This window comes from Leucoraja erinacea, chromosome 7, assembly GCF_028641065.1.
Source record: "Leucoraja erinacea ecotype New England chromosome 7, Leri_hhj_1, whole genome shotgun sequence".
Lineage (NCBI taxonomy): Eukaryota > Metazoa > Chordata > Chondrichthyes > Rajiformes > Rajidae > Leucoraja > Leucoraja erinaceus.
Window position 1 is genome coordinate 69,863,174 of NC_073383.1, and position 16,350 is coordinate 69,879,523.

Genomic DNA, 16,350 nt, shown 5'->3' on the forward strand with positions numbered 1-16,350 from the left:
TTACCAATTGGTAAGGAATCTAGCAGCTCCGAGAACTGCCAGCATTCCCATGAGAATCTTTCCGAGTTGTTAAGTGGCTTTATGCTGCTCATTGGGAATTTCAAGGCAGAACCTTTGAATCCAAGAACAAGAAGATGAGTCACTTCCACTCCAGTTGAGGAGTGGAAGATGCCCATTACCAACTACCACATAGCCTTGGCAAGGCAAGGTCTGGGTCCAATGGCAAGGAGATCTAGGACATCAGACAGCAAACCTGCTGATGATGGAAAAACTGGTGGAGGAACTCAGCGGGTCAGGCTGCATCTATGGAAGCACAGGGAGGGTTTATATTTTGGGCCATGGCCAGTATGAAGATTTTCAGGGATGTTGCTGGGACAGGAGAGTTGAATGGCAAGGAGAGACTAGATAGGCTGGGGCTGTTTCCTGGAGCACAAGAGGTTGCAGGGCGACATTTTGAGGTGTATAAAATCATGACAGGTAAAGTTAACACGAACGGCTAAAACTAGAGACCAAATTCAAGGTTAGAGAGAAAAGATTTAAAGGGGACACGAGGGGAGATTTCATCACAAAGTGTGATGGGTATGTGGAACAAGCTGGCAGAGCTGCTTTTAGGTCACCCTTTCTATCCCCCTCTCCCACATGGTTCCATTTGCCTATCACCCCTTATCAATTTACAAATATCGCCCAACAGCTTCAGTCTCCAAATTCCACCACCTCACTCAGCCGGTTCTATTTGCCCATCATCCCCACTCAGCTGGTTCCACCAGTCACCTACCAGCCAGTCTCTCCCCTCTCTCACATCTTTAGACTGGCCATCTCCCCCAAACTCAGTCCTGATACAGGGTCTCAACCCTAAACATTGACCATCCCTTTGCCTCCACAGATGTTGCTTCTCTTGCAGAATTCCTCCAGTAATTTTGTTTTGTTCATTGCAAACCAGTCCCTGCTGCACAAACATCTTCATTAGAGGTGCTCGTCATCACAGGCCTCATCCAGTTTTCCTCCCAACTCTCCTCAGCCGACCACTACCCCCTCATTTCCAACACTCTCCTGCTTCACCCTTCCCTTCCTTGATTCCTCTGTTCTTCCCATCCACCCCAACTCCTGTCCACTCCACTGGTCCAAACATACACACTGTCCAAAGCACACGGCTTTCCCCCAAACCTTTCAGGCATCCAAAGCATCAAAAATATATCCGAGTGCTGATTAAGCGCACAAGGAATCAGGCAACAACAAGAGATGGAGCTTGAATTGGGCTGGTGGAAATAGTAGCATTTGATCTTAAAATACTATTTAAATTTTAACCACACATCTGCTTTATTTAGCCTTGGGTCCGATCTTAAACTTTTGAAGTTCAAATGAGCTGCTGTTTTTAAAAAAGAGTACATCATATATCAAAGAGTAATTGCAGCACTTGGGGAAAACCCAAGTTGTCAACTCAGTTTATTTTCATTCAAGGTATCTACACTAGGCAATTTGCCAAACTAAACTCTCTGGAGAAAGGGCTCTTGCAATGCACTACACAAATGATTCCTGGTATATCAAGATAAAAGTACTCGGAATTTTGCCTCTTAAGAGAACGGGATAGCTCTGCCAATGGAAACTGTAGATCATGCCAAGGAGCAGAGGAAAAATGAAGGGTCAAGGTGGAATATATGTGCAGAGGTATAAACTTTCAGGTACCATCTTATCACAATGTTGAGTTGAATTTTATTTAAAGGATAATGGATCTGCTAACTTCAAGGAAGAATGAACAAACTGTAGATTTAGTTTGACAGAACATAATGACAGCTAAGTCAGTCCAAGTGTGCCTGCAACAACGTGGAAATTGCGCTGAAGCATTGCAAGGCTAACTTCAAATAAATTAGTACATAAAATCACAAGGAATAGATTGGGTAAATGCAGAGTCTCTTGCCTAGAGTGGGGGAATTGAGAACCAGTGGGCATTGGTTTAAGATGAGGGGGAATGATTTAATAAGAACCCCGAGGGGTAACTTTATCAGAGAGCGGTGGGTGTATGAAAGGAGCTGCCGAAAGAGGTAGTTGAAGTGCTATTGCAACGTTTAAGAAACATTTATACAAGTACTAAATAGGATAGGATAGGATTAGGGGGAAATGGGCCGACGCAAGCAGATGGGAGTAGTGTAGATGGGACATGTTGGTCGGTGTTGGGTTAAAGAGCCTGTTTCCACGCAGTACGACTCCATGAAAAGCCATATATTGGACAGCACACTGATGAGGCAGCAACACTATGGATTGTTACCGTTAAAGGAGAGACGACTATTTGATATTTTAATAGACAGGTATCAAGGGAAAGCCTAGATACCAACTTTAAAATGAAAAATTATGAATTGTAATCAAGAAAAATGAGGAGCAATTTTCTAACGTCTTGGCCATAGGAGTGGCACACAGAAGGGATTATAAATCTGTTAGCATCCTGTTAAAGCCGGTGTGTTTTTGATGGAACTAATGGAGTTAAGTGTCCTAATTTAGCACTGAGAGGAATCAAAGGTTGAGACTGCAGGAAATGTGCCAAAATGGCATGCACCTATCACTCCGCTCTTTTAGTGAGGCGTGCATGTTACATGCATGAATCTTGAATTAGTTTCTCCTTTAGCGCCCAAAGCAGGATTATATTATCCACTCATATCTATTGCCAATTGGCAACATGTCATTTGCAAGATACATCAAATCTTGCATATAATTGTATTAAAAACTCTCTTCCTCATTCTGAAGGATCTTTGATCCAAAACATTAACAGATTATTTCGACACAGATACTGCCTGACCTGAGCATTTCCAACATTGTATGTTTTTGTTTCAGTATTTGCAGTTCTTGTGTATACTCATTTCTATTATTCCTCAATTCTAAGCGAAAATATCCTCAATTGGGATCAAAGTGACCATAAAAAGATTTCAATGCAAGGAGAATTTTAATACAAGGAGTTAATGAAAATCAGTCACCAAATGCAAGGGGTGAACATGACTTGAGAGCTGGGATACAGGGACATTTTTGATGAGGTTATTAAAGGATGACCAGGAGAACACCATAAGAGTTAAACGCAACCACAAACAATTCACAACCCATGTCACACAGGCTACACTTGCCAAACTTCGGTTAAGAGAAAATTTCACCCAACGGGAACAGTGCATTTATTACTGGACTAATAAATCTATGTTTAGATTTCTCAGAAAACTCCCCACCCCCACCACTCTGGCAACAGAATGAAAAATGGCAATGGTTTCCAAGCACGAGACAAAACTATTTGGAAGGGCATCAAATACTGGGAGGTTAGGATCGCTTAGAAACAAAAGGGCAGTTGATTTTCAACCAAACTCTTGTAAGAAGTTATGGGATAAATTATCAAAGAAAGCCAAAATAGAAAACAGATGGGTTAAGAATTGAATGGATGACCCCTTAGAGAAACAAGTGACCAGGGACAACATTGTTGGATTAATCTAATCAAAAAAAGGCTCAAAGATAGTCAACCTACTTTATTTCACTAACTACAAAACTCAGTGTAAATTGTTTTTAGCTACAATTGTTGAAAGTACTACGATTTTACCAAAATGCATCCTTTTAAAAAATTGACAAAGCTGCATGAAATCACACGCTTTTCTTTAATTACAAAATATTAACACAAACATTTGCATGGACTACTATAAAGAATATGGGATGAAGTAATGCACAACTGCCATTTAAAAAAGGCTGCAAGGCAAAGAATCAGATTATCTTGAAATACTTACCTAAATTCTACAGTGGCAGTAAATGATTCTTGCTCAGTTATCGAGAAGACACAAAGAAAACCCTCCCCACTACGGAAATAGTTATCCCGAATGGCTGCATAATCCTCCTGCCCAGCAGTATCCAAGATGTCTATCTGCACCTCCTCGCCATCCAGAACAACTTTTTTCCTATAACTGTCAGCTTTAGTTGGCTCGTAGTCTTCAACAAACTGCAAGAGAAAATTAAAATCTTATAGTATCACATTGGTTTGTCCCATTCCTAGATTTCATATGATTGTCATTCCCACCATGTTCAGCAATTCTTTATTTATATGCCCCCCCATCCCCATCCCATCCTTTAGTTGAGTTTCTATATTTTGCATCCCACCTCAATCAATTATAATTAAAATAAAGTTCCTACTTTACAGCTCATTATCCAACTAAATTTGATGTGCACAAATTAATAAGCATAATTAAAAAGGCGTAATGATTTAAAATGTCCAAGTCTACAATCTGAAATATTAGATGAGGAAAGTGATGACTTACACAAATTACACAACACCAAACTTCCACGTTTAATTAAAATGCATGTATTTAAGTGGATCAAAATCATCACCACAACCCCAAATGTGTTGAATAATATGTTGGCCAAGAGCACAAAGGAAAAGCACAAGATGTGCGGGAGCTGGTTTTGCTTTTTTAAAAGCCACACAGGCGGTGAGTGCCCAAAACCCGCTGCCAGGAATGATGGGGGCATATACGATGGTGTTTAAGAGGTTTGCAGATAGGCATATGTACATGCAGGGAATGGAGAGATATGGATCATGTGCAGACAGATGAGATGCAATTTGATTGTCATCACGTTCAGACATTATGTGCCGAAGGGGTTCGTTCCTGTGATGAATTTTATGTTCAATAATTTAAAAAAAATCAATAGCTAATATCGTGGAAGTGTTAAAAGTATCACCGTGACAACTTCTGGTGAGGTAAATAGCTTCTCATCTTTGAGATGATACCTGTGAAAATAATTTAAAATAAATTGACAGCCATACTTAATCCAATAAACCTATAATGATGGATTTTCCTCAAATGCTTGAGATCAACTGGACCAACTAAGTGTGCCTGTCAAATTATTTTAAGATTTCAAAAAATGAAGATGAGCAAAGGTGAATACTGCTTTTTAGTTTAGATAATAATAATAATAATACTTTATTGTCATTGTAAATACATACAATGAAATTTCAGGCGCCTGCCTGACCGGAGCTCCAACATATCAGATAAATAATAACGACAATGGAAACAATAAAAGATTAAAGATACAGCGCGGAAACAGGCCCTTCGGCTCACCTGGTCGGCGCCAACAAGCGATCCCCGCACATTAACACCATCCTACACCCACTAGGGACAATTTTTACATTTGCCAAGCCAATCAACCTGCAAACCTGTACGTCTTTGGAGTGTGGGAGGAAATCGTAGATCTCAGAGAAAACCCACGCAGGTCACGGGGAAAACGTTCAAACTCCATACAGACTGAACCCGTAGTCGGGATTAAAGCCGGGTCTCCGGCGCTGCATTCGTTGTAAGGCAGCAACTCTACCGCTGCACCACCGTGACTGCTATAGTATATTCATCATCAGTTATTATATATGGCAGCAAATGAAAGAATAACTATACTTTTCCCAAACCAAAAGAATTCAGTATTGCATTAACAAAATCGAGCAATTCAATAGTTTCTGGGTGCGCAAAAAGCTGCCTCCTTACATTTGGCTTGTAAGATCAATCTCACCGAGGTGGGTCGCGTAATGGTTGACTTGGGAAGTGCAAATGGGAAGTCTCACATTGGTACAGCAGAGGGTGCTCTTCCAAAAATGTAAGAAAGCAGAAGTTAATCTGCACTTGCCTACAATACTTTGCCTGGGAATGCTCAATGTTGAGCATAGGAGGTTGGTTCCATGACAAAAGTCACCAAACCACCAAGCATTTGGTACGACAGAACAAATTTGTTACCAAAACTTTAAAAATACTTCCAATTTATGTTGCTGCAAGAAACACATTATTTTGTCTGCATTGGAAAATGTAAGATGAATATTCAGGTTTTGTCAAATACATTTATAACTCACAGAACATTAGCTTTGGACAGATGCAAAAGTATCCAGATGACTACCTGCTGTCCATTATTTGTATTAACGATTTGGGTACAAGTGTAGGTGGCATGGTGAGCACGTTTGCAAATTGGTGCTACCTTACAATGCTTCTTAAACTAATGAATGATTCACTCAAGGGCAAATTAAATTATTTTGGGGTGAATGAAACTAGAGGGGTGAATGACGTAATTTATTCAGATATTTATATATTTTTTCTATACTTAAAGATATTGCCATTAAAGTGGTTAGTAATGCTCTTATTGGTTTTAATGGCAGTGGAGCTGGAAATTTGATATGTTTTTTTCTCTCTACCTCTGGTTTTCTAATTTTAAAGTAGCAGGATATTTCCCAAATTTATTGTAATATAACCATTTACGGAAGAGCAGGCGAACTAGTGGGATTATAAATTTATAAATGGCAACACTGGAGGATCGCAGTAGGTAACTGTTGAACTGTAACTTTGCTTTGTGTTGCCAATTTAGCTACTTTTCTGCTAGAACTGGAATTCTACATATATTTACTGTACTTCAGTCTACCAGCACTTATTTGCATCAAGCAATATGAATTCTAGCTATATTGAGGAGATTTGAGCCCTGATTTTAGGCAATCTAAAGTTAGATTATGCCATTTTCTTGTAGTGATATTCTGCATTTTCACTTCTAGCGACTTCAGTATTTTGTGAGTTTGATTTGGTAACCCTGGTTACACCACTGCTGCTGCTGCAGACACGGCCAGGGTAGCACGTGGGTCATTGTGAAATCCTCTTACATTATCTTAAAAAAAATTAAATTATTTGCTCTGAGGTGCAGTCGTTAACTGATATTTTGATTTCCAAGTACTTCTAAAAGCGTCACCTGGTGACTCTATTAGAAGTACTTCGATATAACCTAATTTCAGGGTGGATGATGCATTAAAAAAAAGTTGGATACTAATATATTAAATCACATGAACTCCATGGTTTTTTGAGCTAGTTTTCCAAGAAAAAGCTGCCGAACGGATAGGATGGGGCTGAAGCCCAGTGTTTAGACATTGGAATGGCTTTATCACTCTAATAGAATGATTTTCCAACTCCAGTGGTAATTAAATTTTTCACTCCTAGTTTTCTTTACATATTTTTAGGATGTTCAAAAAGTTGAATAAAATAAACACGTAAGAAGAGTTAATTTATGTTTTTTCCTCATGTGACAAAATAAATGATATATAAAATTATACACACGAGAGAATAAGACGAAAATTACCAAAAAAACATAAGAAAAGGGTGAAGGGTGAATGACACTGAAATAGTTTAAGAAGCACTGCTATAGTGGACAGTGAAGGAGGGTTTCTACAATTACAATGTGTTTGTAATCAACTGGGCCAGTGGTTTGAGAAATGGCAGATTAAGTTTAATGCAGAAAATGGGAGACATTTAATTTAGTAGGACAAACTAGGGCAGGATTTACAACATAGTAAATGGAATAGCCCTGGAAAGTGTTGCAGAACAGAGACACCTAGGGGTAGAGGTATATTGTTTTATAAAGTCAGAATGCTTGCCTTCATTGGTCAGAGTATTGAAAGCAGGAGTTGGGATGTCATGTTACAACTGTAAAAGACTCGGTGAGGCCCGAATACTGTGTGCAGATTTGGTCATCCTGCTGTAGGAAGGATATCATTAAACTAGAAGGGGTCCAAAATGATCTAGAGGCGTCAGTGGGTTTGAGTTACAAGGAGACACTGGGTCTTTTTTCCTCTGGATTGTCGGAGGCTGAGAGGTGAACGCAAAGTGTACAAAATCACGAGGGGCATAGATAAGATGATTAGTCACAGTCTTTTCCCGAGGGCAGGGGAGTCTAAAACTAGAGGGCACAAGCTTAAGGTGAGAGGGAAGAAATTTAAAAGGAACCAGAGGTGTAATCCATTCCACAAAGGATAATGCATACATGTAACAAGTCACCAAAGGAAGTAGTAGAGGTGGGTACATTGATGTTTTTTTAATATTTTAGAGACATGGATAGGAATTTTTTGGAGGCATTGAAAAGGCATGGACAAGTTGGGCTGAAGGACCGGTTTCTGTGCTGTACTGCTCTAACTTAAAATAGGAAACTACCTTCCATATAATTTTGTTGACCACAAATTTCTCACTATCTACAAGTCTTAAAGGAACAAGGCATAACCACACAAATAGTTCATCAACCAAATATAACTGGACATACAAGAAACTGCAGATACTGGAAGTTAGAACCAAAATCAATTTGCAGGATTGATGCCGAGTCTCAACCCAAAAGGTTGCCAATTTCTTCTCTCTTACACACCCTTCTCCCATCCCCACAGATGTTGCTCAACTCAGAGTTCCTCCCGTAGTTATTTATTTTTGCAGCTTAGTATGATGAATGGCCTTCAGGATTTGGTGGGGAGCAATTAACCCAACCAGTTTCACTTTCAAAATATGCAATAGCCTGTAAGGAACATTTTAATCAAGAACGTCCCCCCTTCAAACCTTGCATATTGGTTTATAAATTATCATTCACCTGTTCGGTGCCACTCCCCACTCAAGTATTCTCAGGTCATGGCCAATAGTGAAAAAAAAACTTGCCAGTGAATAGTTAAAAAATGGCACAGCTGGTAGAGCTGCTGCCTCAGTGCCAGAGACAGACGCTGTCTGTAGTTTGCACGTTCTCCGTGTGACTACGCGAGATTCTTCTGGGTGCTCCAGTTTCCTCCCACATCACAAAGTCATGAGTTTCTAGCTTAATGGTCCTCTAAAATTACCCCAAGTGCAATGGGAAAGTGGGATAACAGAACTAGTGTGAACAGGTGATCGATGGTTAGCATGGACTTGGTGGGCTGAAGGGCCCGTTTCCATGCTGTAACTTTCAATCATAAAAGAAAACAGTACAAAGTATTCTGATGCATCCTTTGTTACAGTCAAGAGCCAGAGCAAGGTCGAAACAGAAACGACTGAGCCATTTCCCCATAGCTCTCAATTCCATAATCTTTCAAAAAATGTATCTGCTTCCTGGTTAAATACTCTTAAACAGTTTTGTCTCCACAACTCTCCAGAGTAAAACAGATTTACCACCCTCTGAGAGACGTTCCTACACACTTCAGTTTTAATTGATCACCCCATATCTTATAACTGTGTCCCTCATTCAAAATCTTTCACTCGTGGAAACAGCAGCATCTACCTTGCCACGGTTGCAAGGTTCTTTGTTTCAATGTGATCACCCTACATTCTTCAAGAATAAATCTGATTTCTTTAGCAGCTCATTATAGGACAACCCTCTCATCCAAGTAATTAGTCTAGTGATTTTTTTTTTTGGACTGCCTCCAAGAGATAACATCCTTTAGCCTTGCAATGACTTTGTCTCTTGCAGGTGACATCCCCTTAAGCTTTTATACTGCAAGCGTGTGACTAGACTGCAAGGAAAAATAAAGAATAATTTATTAGAATCAGCCAATAGCAAGACAATATCTAATTAATTATAATATATCACAGACCCAAGCATATATGCTCCAGAAATAGTGCATATCTAAAACAAAAATTTCGAAGATGAAAAATACCAACTAATTGAACCAACGTGTATGAAACTAAAACATGCAAAATAATTGTCTGCATAGGCATTGAGGATTCTTGTACTCTGTTTCTCATTTGTTTGACTTCCCAGCTACTAAATCAGATAAAGGGATATTGTCCCATTATAATAAACTTAATATGTCAGGGTATCAACAGGTCAAGATGCTACAATAACTAAAACAATTATTGATGGAAAACTACAAAATTTGCCTTATCCAATGTTACTGTTCCTTTTAAAAGTTGTAAATAATATGCATCTTACCTCGTCATACATGAACTGCAATGTTAGTGCAGACTTGCCTACACCACCACTGCCTACCATAATCACTTTATGCAGAGCCAACGAACTCTGATTCTTATTCTTGTTAGCTGCCATTTTATACTGGATTGTCAAGTGGATAATTCGTCCTTGATTTGCACGATCTGCTGTAAATAAAAACAACATTTCACTGTGTAGCAGCTGAATTAAAAGAGACTTCAAATTAACAGAAGAAATTACAAGATAGTTCATGATTATTGGAGCTACAGGAACAAGGCTGATTTTTTTTTTTAATAAAAGCAAAACACTTTGCAAAAATATAGCTAAATGCTGTACATTATATAAATCTGCTGGCATATTGCTTGTTCCAGTTAACTTTGAATAAATTCATGCGAGGCAGTTAGGAAAACTGGAGGGATTCAGTTTGTTTTGCATGTCACAGCCACTTGAGATATAGAAATTACGTCAAAACGTTGAGGAAAATGTTAACACCATAGGTCAAAGTTTTAAACATATCATTTTATTCAGAAAATAGCTAATCTAGAACACCAACTGATTCAGCTACATATTCCATGATTAGTCAACACTTAGGATCACAGCCAAAGCAATCGAGAGATTAAGTATGGGATAAGTATGCTCCGGTCATTTATCAAACTGGCATCAAAACCACCTCCACAGAATAATCAAGCAAGCACTGAACCCTGGCAACACTAAACAATGGGACATCTGTGCATTTTCTTTACAATTTCATTTAGAAAGATACTTTAAAAGTAGATATCATACTAGATGTATTGGAAAACACAATTCAAAACTTAAGCATTTTGATAAGATAATTCTGATGTTAATTACAATATAATTAACATTCTTGCTCTGAATGTTACAAGAAACATTACTTTAGTGAAATGAAGTGCAAAATACTGCATGGGGAGCATTGAATTGAAAACAGTGAAAGGCTAAATAAAAATAGAAATATTAGTGGCTTCCAACCAGTAATCCTTTCCACCCAAATTTCACAAACTGTTGCTACAACCTGCTTCTCCATGCTGCGATCAATCAGAACTGAAGAATAATAACAATTTTACTTTACAAGGCATGTAGATTCCTTAGAAAAAGAATATTGAACTAGTGTCAATAAGCAGAGTCTTAAAAGAATAATGATCCTCAAACATTGGTTGGGATAAAAAAAATCACCGAAGAGGCAAGCAAAACTGCCAATAACCCAAATATCCCCAAAATCTCCAACCACACTATTTATTCTGACAGAGTCGTGGGATCAATTTACAATTGGGAAATGAAGCTCCCAGATTAACAAGACATTGGGTCATTCTGACTGCATGCAACTGGCTCCATTCCTGAAAGGCTTTGATATATGATGAGGCTCATCCCTGTCCCACCAGCTGTCTACGCTGTGAAAGGTAATCCATTTGTCACTTACCAAATTCAATGGTGTGTGCTCAAGGCAACTACTTTCCAGACGGAGCAGGGTTTTTCACTTACTATTGGTCTAACATTTCCTCCCCAATAACCGTCAGCACTTACTTCTCAAGCGAGTGTGCCTAGACCCTTGCGGTCCCTAGAGTGTACTCCCTGTACACCCATGACACTGGCCAAGTACTCATCAACTCAATCTTTAAATTCAACAATGACGTTGCTGTTGTTGGCCAAAATAGATTGAGAACCTTGTGTGTTGCAGCATCAGCACATCAATCCAGCTTTTAACGTCTGCAAGATGAAAGAAATGGTTGATGACCTAATGGGCGGGTGGGTGGGGGGGGGGGGGGGGGGGGGGGGGGTGGGGGGGGGGGGGGGGGGGGGGGAGCCGTTCACAACCCTGACCTCAATAGGTAGACACAAAATGCTGGAGTAACTCAGCAGGCGAGGCAGCATCTATGGAGAGAGGGAATTGGCGATGTTTCGGGACCCTTCGTCAGACTGATGTAAAGGCAGGGGGTGGGACAAGGAAAGAATGTAGCCGGAGACAGTAAGACTAGTGGAAAAACTGGGATGGGGAAGGGGATGGAGAGAGAAAGCAAGGGCTACCTGAAGTTAGAGAAGTCAACGTTCTTATCGTTGGGGTGCAAACTACCCAAGCAAAATATGAGGTGCTGTTCCTCCAATTTGCACTGGGCCTCACTGACAATGGAGGAGGCCCAGGACAAAAAGGTTAGATTGGGAATGGAAGGGGGAGTTGAAGTGCTGGACCACTGGGAGATCAGCTTGGTTAAGACAGACTGAGCGGAGATATTCAGCGAAACGATTGCCGAGCCTGTGCTTGGGCTCGCCGATGTAGAGAAATTGATACCTGGAACAGCAGATGCACTAGATAAGGTTGGAGGAGTGGCAAGTGAACCTCTGCCTCACCTGGAAAGACTGTTTGGGTCCTTGGATGGAGTCGAGGGGAGAGATAAAGGGACAGGTGTTGCATCTTCTGCAGTTGCAGCGGAAACTACCTGGGGAGGGGGTGGTATGGGTGGGATGGGACAAGTTGAGCACAGAGTTACGGAGGGAACTGTCTGCGGAAAGCAGAAAGGGGTGGAGATGGGAAGATGTGTCCAGTAGTAGTATCCCACTACTTTCCCCTGCAACTGCAGAAGATGCAACGCCTGTCCCTTTACCTCCTCCCCCCCCCCCCCCCAACCAATAGTATGGTTGCAAAGATTGTCAACAGCTTCAACTTTCTTTACATCTATAAATCATCAGCAAACTAGATGATTAGCAAACTAACCTGGTTCCTTCACAATGATGCAGTAATCAAAAAAAAAAATCAGCGTATTTACTAAGACATCCGAGAAGGATTGACACATCCACAAATTCTCTCAAACTGCTATCGATGTTCTCTGCGCTATATAAAGTATTTTGACAGGATGCATCTCAGCCTATTATGGCAAATGCTCATGACTGCCTTAACCTGTAAAGAGTGGTGAATTCTGCCCAGTCGTAGGAGTTACCTGCAACGATGGCCATTCCTTTTTTCCCCCTTCTATCTTCTGGGAGAAGATACAGAACCTTGAAAGCCCAGGCTCAATAACACCTTTTCCCTACAAATATTAGTAATGAACTCATCACCTTTTTCACACTCCATGCAGGGTGCTACCACATACCCTTCCTCTTAACTCTCATTTGGTATCCTGTTATTGCACTTCACACATTTTTTTTATATTACTTCAGATTGCACTACAATATTTGCCCAGCCAGCTGATCCTGCATTAGCTGTATTTATTGTTTACTACTACCAGCGTCAGTTGAACCAAGGAGGTCATTGGACCATGGTGTGAATAACAATAAAATAATCCAAATCTAGTTTTATAGTTTTTGCACTTGTGCCAATGTTTCATTGGTGGAGTGAATAAAAAGGGAAAACATACAGTACTACATCACTGACAGAGAATTTTATATCATTAAAACGCGTGTTTTAATGATATTATCATATGTTCCTGACAATTTAATAGTTTTACACCAGTTTTAACTTGGGTGTCTTAGAGTGCATTTTGTTCGGCAAATAGCTAAAGGCTCTGTTAGCACCCCAGAGACAGTGACAAATGTCACAGAAGTGAGTCAACGTGTAAATTGGCAGCTGCTTTTAAGGATTCTATTACAGATTTATCATCATCAAGACGCACACGAACAGGCCCTTCTGCACACAATGTCAGTGCTGAACAGGATGCCAATATCATTACTTATCTACTTGCACATAACCCGTATCCCTCCATACTCAAAAGCTTTTTAAATGTCATTAATGTATCTGCTTCAATCGTCACCACTGCAGCGTGTTCCAGGCATTCTCTACCCACTTTAAAATATGCCCCTTTCACCTTAAAGCTAAGGCCTCACATAGCTGCTTTTTTCCATCCTGGGAAAAATATAGCTAGGGTATACAAATGGGGTATGTCTCAATTTTATACAGTAGACAAAGTTGGAGTAACTCAGCGGGACAGGCAGCATCTCTGGAGAGAAGGAATGGGTGACGTTTCGGATCGAGACCCTTCTTCAGAGACCCGAAACGTCACCCATTCCTTCTCTCCAGAGATGCTTGTGCCTGGCCCGCTGAGTTAGTCCAGCTTTGTGTTTATCTTTGGTTTAAACCAGCATCTGCAGTTCTTTTTAACACATACTCAATTTTATACACTTTTATTAGGTGTCCCCTCGACCTCCGGCATGCCAGAGAAAATAATCCAAGCCTGTCCAAACTTTCCCTGTAGTTTATACCTCCTAATTCTGGTAAACATCCTCTGCACCCTTTCCAAAGCCTCCACATCCTTCCTGTAATGTGGTGACCAAAACTGCACAAAATACTTTGAAATATGCCTAAAAAAGTCCCATAAATGCACCATTGCTTCTTACTGCAAGGATAGTTTCCCATCCCATCAATTTCAATTAACATTATCAACATTTGGCAAAATGACCATCAGAAATTGATATCCATTCTGTGTTGTTCTGACAAGGGATCTCTCACTGTTCCTGCAGGTGCAGCATGCCCTGATGGATCCTTTCAACGTTTTGTTCAAATCATTTTTTGTGCCTTCTTGGTTCCATTTAATACTGAAAATTTCTCCTCACCCCTTAGTCACAAGGATGTTTGGAAAAAGGAAACAAAACTAATCACTGGTGAACTCTTAATTTATTAACTCCACTATGGGCTTGCAAATTAAACATGGATTATCAGGCCTTTGCGTATTTAAATACTTCTACGTATGTAGCAATACGATTGCTAGCAGTGGTCTGAATGAGGCAACACGTTAATTTGTGCAGGATCAATAGCAAAGTTCGCAGCATTGTTATTAAGCCTTACCATCTTCAGAATAACCTGATTGGTAGTGATTTTTACTGACATCCATCTGAATGGACTTAAAATTTCTGAACTTCTAGAGGTTAATAATTAGGGGCTGGCAGAGTTGAAACAGGGAAAGTCACAGTGGGCACGGGAGAAGCAAAGTAATGCCAAAATATGACCACGGGTGTGCCATGAAGTCATTGATAAAAATGAAAATGATCATTTCGCAAGATCATGGGAATGACAACTTCAGTCTTTACATTGATCTCCATCCAGGCAAATGCAATTTGGAACAACTCAGTCCTTCAATGCCTTGGAGAATTTTTGACAATATAGTCATTATACCCTGCACTTTCCACAAATATCAACAAAAAATAGAAAGAATCCTTAGTTATTGGCTCAGTTCCAATCCAATGTGTTCTTTATACTTTCTTTGTTGTTAATCGCACAGAACAAATTTGTTTTGTGAACAGTATTATTGCAACTGCAAGCAACAAAATATGTCGTAACTAGAATGATCAGTTTCACAACATAGCAAAGAGAAAGAACCACCTTTCCGTTGAAGATTTAATGCAGAGACTGACCCAATACTCCAACATTATTTTATTGAGAAATCAGTTGAGAATAATCCACAGACAGACTGAATGGATATCTCTATGGTAATGCGACCTGCCATAGTTTTAACTTAACCGCTTTCTTAACTGCAGATTTATGCTTATGCGTGGCAACACCTTTATGAACAGGATGTGAAAGTAATAATTAAGTCAGGAGTTCAATAGCAGTAGAGAAGCTGATCTTAAGAGCAAGACATCCGAGATAAAGTTCTTATACCTTCTCCATGAAGGCAGAAGAGAAGGCAACGCATCAGGAAGATCAACTGGTTGGAAGGACGTACCAAACCTATATTTACCACTATCTACAAGAGCCGAGCAGTTGACATACCAGGGGACAGAGATGCACCCCCCTTAGATATCTTCAAAAGTTAGACAGAATCATCGTGGACATGCAGAATCTTCTCAGATGTCCAAGTAATTATGCTTATACACTTTCTTGATCACTGCAGAATGAAGGACCAGATTAGGTTGGTGATATGAATGCTTGGGTACAAAAGCAGTTGGCTATCTCTACATCGTATCTGTTGATGGGGACAGGCTTGTGTTCTTATTGTCAAGAGATTCAGGGCTGAATGTCGTGCAAGAGAGATGATGCCTCCTTGACCTTTTTTCTCTTTTTACACAAATTACAGGGGGGGTCCAGCTTGTCCAAAAGAGTGCCACAAATGCAGCCCATTATCAATATTTCAAAGCACCTCACTGTGGTCCATGTTAGGGCTACGGCACAGTAGTCATCAAGACAAGCCACTTTTTCCTATGGGACTGCAATGATGGAGGCTTCCTTAAAACAGATGGGGACAGTAGATCGTTGAAGTGACAGATTGAACATGTTGTTTAAAAACAGAGGCCAGTTGATTGTTGCACTTCAGAACCCATCTAGAGACAACTCCTCGGTTGGCTGTTATGAGAATTTACCCTCAAAGCAGATCTGCTGTTAGCAATGTCAAGATTTAACTCGAGTGTGCATGCGGAAAGATACAGTTTAAGAATATGAAAGTAGCCAATGAAAATTTCTCAAGACTCGCATTTGTAAGTCAGTTTTCATAACTGCAATACATTGCAAATAACTCTACAACAGTAACTTCCATACCGAGAATTGACAGCAACGCAAAGAATGCGCCAGCCAACATTAACAGCAAAATCTTAAAGGTGACAGCTGCTTACCAAACTACTGCAGAACAACATTTGAGACATTTTGGGCTGGTTTAAAAGATAGAAAAGTATTAATGGGTTATGGGTCAAACACAAGCAGGTGCAACTAGCATAGATGGGGCATCATGGTGG

At 40.1% G+C, this 16,350-nt stretch overlaps 1 protein-coding gene across 2 annotated transcripts in view; it reads right to left on the reverse strand.

Moving 5' to 3' along the window:
* Positions 1-16,350, reverse strand: part of ralba (v-ral simian leukemia viral oncogene homolog Ba (ras related)) — a 59,018-nt gene that overhangs the window by 22,772 nt on the left and 19,896 nt on the right. The window contains exons 2-3 of one of the 2 annotated variants that reach the window (XM_055638749.1): positions 9,685-9,845; positions 3,747-3,955 (exon numbers count right to left, since the gene is read on the reverse strand). In XM_055638749.1, the coding sequence (XP_055494724.1) occupies positions 3,747-3,955; positions 9,685-9,798 (323 nt within the window). In that variant the 5' untranslated portion in view covers positions 9,799-9,845. Of the gene's footprint in view, positions 1-3,746; positions 3,956-9,684; positions 9,849-16,350 lie in introns of both variants that reach the window. The other variant, XM_055638748.1, reaches the window with a different exon arrangement.